Source organism: Oncorhynchus gorbuscha, linkage group LG17 (genome assembly GCF_021184085.1).
Source record: "Oncorhynchus gorbuscha isolate QuinsamMale2020 ecotype Even-year linkage group LG17, OgorEven_v1.0, whole genome shotgun sequence".
NCBI classification, from domain to species: Eukaryota; Metazoa; Chordata; class Actinopteri; order Salmoniformes; family Salmonidae; genus Oncorhynchus; species Oncorhynchus gorbuscha.
In genome coordinates, this window is record NC_060189.1 from 5,964,548 (window position 1) to 5,972,047 (window position 7,500).

General features: G+C 45.7%; 2 protein-coding genes across 6 annotated transcripts in view; one reads left to right on the forward strand and one right to left on the reverse strand.

The window, feature by feature from the left end:
- ptk2ba (protein tyrosine kinase 2 beta, a) overlaps nucleotides 1-3,251 on the forward strand; it is a 59,993-nt gene extending 56,742 nt beyond the window's left edge. For all 4 annotated transcript variants that reach the window (XM_046308797.1, XM_046308798.1, XM_046308799.1 and 1 more), the window contains 2 exons: nucleotides 2,095-2,175; nucleotides 2,830-3,251. In XM_046308797.1, the coding sequence (XP_046164753.1) occupies nucleotides 2,095-2,175; nucleotides 2,830-3,036 (288 nt within the window). In that variant the 3' untranslated portion in view covers nucleotides 3,037-3,251. The remainder of the gene's footprint in view (nucleotides 1-2,094; nucleotides 2,176-2,829) is intronic.
- A 3,699-nt stretch (nucleotides 3,252-6,950) lies between these two features.
- The window catches only part of chrna2a (cholinergic receptor, nicotinic, alpha 2a (neuronal)), a 22,510-nt gene continuing 21,960 nt past the window's right edge, over nucleotides 6,951-7,500 (reverse strand). For both annotated transcript variants that reach the window (XM_046307626.1, XM_046307625.1), the window contains exon 7: nucleotides 6,951-7,495. In XM_046307626.1, the coding sequence (XP_046163582.1) occupies nucleotides 7,370-7,495 (126 nt within the window). In that variant the 3' untranslated portion in view covers nucleotides 6,951-7,369. The remainder of the gene's footprint in view (nucleotides 7,496-7,500) is intronic.

Genomic DNA, 7,500 nt, shown 5'->3' on the forward strand with positions numbered 1-7,500 from the left:
TCTCTGTTTCTATATGTGTCTCTCTCTCTTTATGTGTGTCTCTCTATATGTGTCTCTCTCTGTTTATATGTGTCTCTCTCTGTATAGCTATCTGTGTCTCTCTCTGTCTCTCTCTGTCTCTCTCTCTGTGTCTCTCTCTGTCTCTCTCTGTGTCTCTCTCTCTCTCTCTGTCTCCTATCTGTCTCTATATGTGTCTCTCTCTCTCTATATGTGTCTCTCTCTGTCTATATGTGTCTCTCTCTGTTTCTATGTGTCTCTCTATGTGTTCTCTCTCTCTATGTGTCTCTCTCTGTTTATATATGTGTCTCTCTCTCTCTATATGTGTCTCTCTCTGTTTCTATGTGTCTCTCTCTATCTATATATGTGTCTCTATGTGTCTCTCTCTGTCTATATGTGTCTCTCTCTGTCTCTATATGTCTCTCTCTCTCTATATGTGTCTCTCTCTCTATATGTGTCTCTCTCTCTCTATATGTGTCTCTCTGTCTCTATATGTGTCTCTCTCTGTCTATATGTGTCTCTCTCTCTCTCTCTATGTGTCTCTCTCTCTCTCTCTCTCTCTCTCTATATGTGTCTCTCTCTCTCTATATGTGTCTCTCTCTGTCTATGTGTCTCTCTCTCTTTATATGTGTCTCTCTCTGTCTCTCTCTATCTCTCATATGTGTCTCTCTATGTGTCTCTCTCTGTCTCTATGTGTCTCTCTCTGTTTATATGTGTCTCTCTCTCTCTATCTGTCTCTATATATGTGTCTCTCTCTGTCTCTATATGTGTCTCTCTCTCTTATGTGTCTCTCTCTCTGTTTATATGTGTCTCTCTCTCTCTCTATATGTGTCTCTCTCTGTCTCTGTCTCTCTCTGTTTATCTGTGTCTCTCTGTCTCTCTATGTGTCTCTCTCTCTCTCTATGTGTCTCTCTGTCTCTATATGTGTCTCTCTCTCTCTCTCTGTGTCTGTTCTCTCTCTATATGTGTCTCTCTCTCTCTCTCTATATATGTGTCTCTCTCTCTCTCTATGTCTCTCTCTCTCTCTTTTTCTTCTCTGTCTCTATATGTGTCTCTCTGTCTCTATATGTGTCTCTCTCTCTATATATGTGTCTCTCTCTCTCTGTTTATATCTGTCTCTCTCTGTTCTCTATATGTGTCTCTCTCTCTCTCTATTTATGTGTCTCTCTCTATATGTGTCTCTCTCTATATGTGTCTCTCTCTCTCTCTATATGTGTCTCTCTCTCACTCTTTCTCCTTCTCTTCTCTATATGTGTCTCTCTCTCTATATATGTGTGTCTCTCTCTCTATATGTGTCTCTCTCTCTCTTTCTCCTTCTCTTCTCTATATGTGTCTCTCTCTCTCTATATATGTGTCTCTCTCTCTATATATGTGTCTCTCTCTCTATATGTGTCTCTCTCTCTCTATGTGTCTCTCTCTCACTCTGTTCTCTCTCTCTCTCTATGTGTCTCTCTCTCTCTATGTGTCTCTCTCTCACTCTATTGTCCTCTCTCTCTCTCTATGTGTCTCTCTCTCTCTATGTGTCTCTCTCTCACTCTTTCTCCTTCTCTTCTATATATGTGTCTCTCTCTCTATATGTGTCTCTCTCTCTCTATATGTGTCTCTCTCTCTCTATATGTGTCTCTCTCTCACTCTTTCTCCTTCTCTTCTCTATATGTGTCTCTCTCTCTCTATATGTGTCTCTCTCTCACTCTTTCTCCTTCTCTTCTCTATATGTCTCTCTCTCTCTCTATATGTGTCTCTCTCTCACTCTTTCTCCTTCTCTTCTCTATATGTCTCTCTCTCTCTCTATATGTGTCTCTCTCTCTCTATATATGTGTCTCTCTCTCAATATGTGTCTCTCTCTCTCTATATGTGTCTCTCTCTCTCAATATGTGTCTCTCTCTCTCTATATGTGTCTCTCTCTCTCTATATGTGTCTCTCTCTCTCAATATGTGTCTCTCTCTCTCTATATGTGGCTCTCTCTCTCTATATGTGTCTCTCTCTCTCAATATGTGTCTCTCTCTCTCAATATGTGTCTCTCTCTATATATATGTGTCTCTCTCTCTCTCAATATTTGTCTCTCTCTCTCAATATGTGTCTCTCTCTCTCTGTCAGGCCGTGGGGTTAACTCTTCGTAGTCTGATCCGTAGTGTTGATGAAGTTCTACCATCACTGCACAGCTCTGCCAGAACAGAGGTAATCGTATGGCTCTATTTATTATATTTACATTGACCCCAACCAAAACAAACATGGCCTCGTGCTCTCGCTCTCTCTCTCTCTCTAGGAGAATCTCAATTGCATTTCCTTGATTACTCAGAGGGGAGGGGCTTCTAATTGAATGGGTTTCGAGGAGGAAAGGGGTTTGCAAGAAATCAAGGAAATGTAATTAAGATTCTCCTCCAATTCTCTCCTCCTCCCTTCCCCCTTCTCTCCTCACCCCCTGTTCTCCTCCTCCCTTCCCCCTTCTCTCCTCACCCCCTGTTCTCCTCCTCCCTTCCCCCTTCTCTCCTCACCCCCTGTTCTCCTCCTCCTTCCCCCTCTCTCTCCTCACCCCCTGTTCTCCTCCTCCCTCCCCCTTCTCTCCTCACCCCCTGTTCTCCTCCTCCCTCCCCTTCTCTCCTCACCCCCTGTTCTCCTCCTCCTTCCCCCTTCTCTCCTCACCCCTGTGTTCTCCTCCTCCCTCCCCCTTCTCTCTCCTCACCCCTGTTCTCCTCCTCCCTCCCCTTCTCTCCTCACCCCCTGTTCTCCTCCTCCCCTCCCCCTTCTCTCCTCACCCCTGTTCTCCTCCTCCCTTCCCCCTTCTCTCCTCACCCCCTGTTCTCCTCCTCCCTCCCCCCTTCTCTCCTCCAGATCGAGGGAACTGAGAGGCTACTGAATAAGGATCTGGGGGAGTTAATCGCTAAGATGAGATTGGTCCAGCAGAACTCTGTGACATCACTGAAGGGGGAGTGTCAGAGGCAGATGTTGGGCGTCGCCCACACCTTGGCCCTGGACTCCAAGAACCTTCTAGATGCCGTGGACCAGGCTAGGATTAAAGCTAACCTGGCCAAGCCATAAACCACACACACACACTTCACTTCCTTCATGTACCTTATAGAACATTTTACAGATGCCGATTTAGATTTTCAGTAAGACGTTTAGCAGAGCTTGTTGTCTCTATTTGAATGTATTCTATATTTTACTGTTTGGGCTTTTTTTTACTGTGTTTTATTGTTGATGTTTGGTATGGAGAGACAGAGAGATAGTAAATAAACAGTGTTTCATCATGGTAATTAAAGTGTGTGTGTGTGTGTGTGTGTGTGTGTGTGTGTGTGTGTGTGTGTGTGTGTGTGTGTGTGTGTGTGTGTGTGTGTGTGTGTGTGTGTGTGTGTGTGTGTGTGTGTGTGTGTGTGTGTGTGTGTGTGTGTGTGTGTGTGTGTGTGTGTGTGTGTGTGTGTGTGTGTGTGTGTGTGTGTGTGTGTGAGAGAAGCTGAGTCTCAGTGGTCTCACTGCTGAGAGACTAGATATGGCTTCCGGTCCCACTAACCACTTTTATACAGGTACATAAGCTGTGAAAACATGCCCTGACCTTAGATAAATGACCTCTGGTCTCTGCCCTCCCACCCCTACGGGAGGACAGCTCCAGCTCAACCCAGTCCAAGCTCTTCTCTGTCCTGGCACCCCAAAGATGGAAACCGCTTCCCCCTGAAGCTAGGACAGTAGAGTCCCTGTCCATCTTCCCCCTGAAGCTAGGACAGTAGAGTCCCTGTCCATCTTCCCCCTGAAGCTAGGACAGTAGAGTCCCTGTCCATCTCCCTCTGAAGCTAGGACAGTAGAGTCCCTGTCCATCTTCCCCCTGAAGCTAGGACAGTCGAGTCCCTGTCCATCTTCCCCCTGAAGCTAGGACAGCAGAGTCCCTGTCCATCTTCCCTCTGAAGCTAGGACAGTCGAGTCCCTCTCCATCTTCCCCCTGAAGCTAGGACAGTCGAGTCCCTGTCCATCTGAATATACTAACTACTGTGATATGTGGTTGTCCCACCTAGCTATCTGAATATACTAACTACTGTGATATGTGGTTGTCCCACCTAGCTATCTGAATATACTAACTACTGTGATATGTGGTTGTCCCACCTAGCTATCTGAAGATGAATATACTAACTACTGTGATATGTGGTTGTCCCACCTAGCTATCTGAATATACTAACTACTGTGATATGTGGTTGTCCCACCTAGCTATCTGAAGATGAATATACTAACTACTGTGATATGTGGTTGTCCCACCTAGCTATCTGAATATACTAACTACTGTGATATGTGGTTGTCCCACCTAGCTATCTGAATATACTAACTACTGTGATATGTGGTTGTCTCACCTAGCTATCTGAATATACTAACTACTGTGATATGTGGTTGTCCCACCTAGCTATCTGAATATACTAACTACTGTGATATGTGGTTGTCCCACCTAGCTATCTGAATATACTAACTACTGTGATATGTGGTTGTCTCACCTAGCTATCTGAATATACTAACTACTGTGATATGTGGTTGTCCCACCTAGCTATCTGAATATACTAACTACTGTGATATGTGGTTGTCCCACCTAGCTATCTGAATATACTAACTACTGTGATATGTGGTTGTCTCACCTAGCTATCTGAATATACTAACTACTGTGATATGTGGTTGTCCCACCTAGCTATCTGAATATACTAACTACTGTGATATGTGGTTGTCCCACCTAGCTATCTGAAGATGAATATACTAACTACTGTGATATGTGGTTGTCCCACCTAGCTATCTGAATATACTAACTACTGTGATATGTGGTTGTCCCACCTAGCTATCTGAAGATGAATATACTAACTACTGTGATATGTGGTAGTCCCACCTAGCTATCTGAATATACTAACTACTGTGATATGTGGTTGTCCCACCTAGCTATCTGAAGATGAATATACTAACTACTGTGATATGTGGTTGTCCCACCTAGCTATCTGAATATACTAACTACTGTGATATGTGGTAGTCCCACCTAGCTATCTGAATATACTAACTACTGTGATATGTGGTTGTCCCACCTAGCTATCTGAATATACTAACTACTGTGATATGTGGTTGTCCCACCTAGCTATCTGAATATACTAACTACTGTGATATGTGGTTGTCCCACCTAGCTATCTGAATATACTAACTACTGTGATATGTGGTTGTCCCACCTAGCTATCTGAAGATGAATATACTAACTACTGTGATATGTGGTTGTCCCACCTAGCTATCTGAATATACTAACTACTGTGACTGATATGTGGTAGTCCCACCTAGCTATCTGAATATACTAACTACTGTGATATGTGGTTGTCCCACCTAGCTATCTGAATATACTAACTACTGTGATATGTGGTTGTCCCACCTAGCTATCTGAATATACTAACTACTGTGATATGTGGTTGTCCCACCTAGCTATCTGAATATACTAACTACTGTGATATGTGGTTGTCCCACCTAGCTATCTGAATATACTAACTACTGTGATATGTGGTTGTCCCACCTAGCTATCTGAATATACTAACTACTGTGATATGTGGTAGTCCCACCTAGCTATCTGAAGATGAATGACCTGTAAGTCGCTAAATTACTAACATGCTGTAATCAGGACTGTTTGGAGTGTAAAAATATTCAACCATTACAAATTATATTTTCCCTTAAGCCTTAAACTTAAAATAGCACTTGAACATATTCAGGACCTGACTTTTCAAAACAGTTCTTTTTTCCTTTCAGGATATTAAGGTGAAATGTGAGGACATTGGGGTGCTTATAATGTAGGAAAACTAGTGCGCACACACACACACACACACACACACACACACACACACACACACACACACACACACACACACACACACACACACACACACACACACACACACACACACACACACACACACACACACACACACACACACACACACACAGACACTCACACACACACACGCAAACACACAAAGCCTCCCTTTCCAGTTCTCACCAGCAGGGGGCTCTGCTGGTGTTTTTTAAGAGTGTAGGGGCCATCGTGAACTGCTAACCCAGAGAACACAGACCAATCGGCCCAGAAATACTATGCTGTGTTCCCATTCTCCACCCTTTACCCAGTAGTGTCCCCCCGTGCATTTATAAACATTGGATTTGTGCAAGCATCATTCTAGCTCTACCTCCCTCACCTCCACCCAATCCCTCTAACTCCCTCACTCCCCCCAATCCCTCTACCTCCCTCACCTCCCCCAATCCCTCTACCTCCCTCACCCCCCCATCCCTCTACCTCCCTCACCTCCCCCACCCCTCTACCGCCCTCACCTCCCCCAATCCCTCTACCTCCCTCACTCCCCCCAATCCCTCTACCTCCCTCACCTCCTCCCAATCCCTCTACCTCCCTCACCTCCCCCAATCCCTCTACCTCCCTCACCCCCCAATCCCTCTACCTCCCTCACCTCCCCCAATCCCTCTACCTCCCTCACCCTCCCCCCATCCCTCTACCTCCCTCACCTCCCCCAATCCCTCTACCCCCCATCCCTCTACTCCCCCCAATCCCTCTACCTCCCTCCCTCCCCCAATCCCTCTACTTCCCTCACTCCCCCAATCCCTCTACCTCCCTCACTCCCCCCCACCCCTCCAATCCCTCTACCTCCCTCACTCCCCCCAATCCCTCTACCTCCCTCACTCCCCCTCCCAATCCCTCTACCTCCCTCACCTCCCCCAATCCCTCTACCTCCCTCACTCCCCCAATCCCTCTACCTCCCTCACCCCCCCCCCCCCCCTCTACCTCCCTCACCCTCCCCCATCCCTCTACCCTCCCCAATCCCTCTACCCCCCAATCCCTCTACCCCCCATCCCTCTACTCCCCCAATCCCTCTACCCCCCCCAATCCCTCTCTCTCTCTCTACTATTCATTGGCAGACCTATCTATACATTGAATATTTAATGTCCATACAAAGACAGATGTTTTATTTTTATTCACCAATAAGTCTTAGTTGTTAAATAGGTCAATCTTTATCATTTTTAAGGTGTGTGGTGGGGGGACAGGGGGGTGGGAGGGGGACAAGGGGACAGGGGGGGTGAGCAGGTAGGATGCTTCTTGAAGTTGTGACTTGGCTGGAGAGTCCTGGGTCCAGGTCCTCAACATCGTTAACGTTGACACTATATTGTAGAACGGAGAAGGGTAAAGTTCTAGAATGCCTGGAGTAAGGAACAGTTCTAGAACTCTTCTAGATCATTCCGGAGAGAGCCATAGCAGAAGGACGAGCCCTAAGGTACACACACACACACTTGTACATGTGCGAAATAGGACAAATATAAGCACCCACCAAATAATAATAATAATAATTCATATTATTACACACAGACACACAGGGTTCTAGATCATGCCGGCCAGCCAGGGTGGTAAGAACAATCCGATGGTTCCCAGGAGACACACGATGATGAACATCCAAAGGAAGATACGATCTATCACCATGGCAACGTACTTCCAGTCCTCCTTCACCTTGA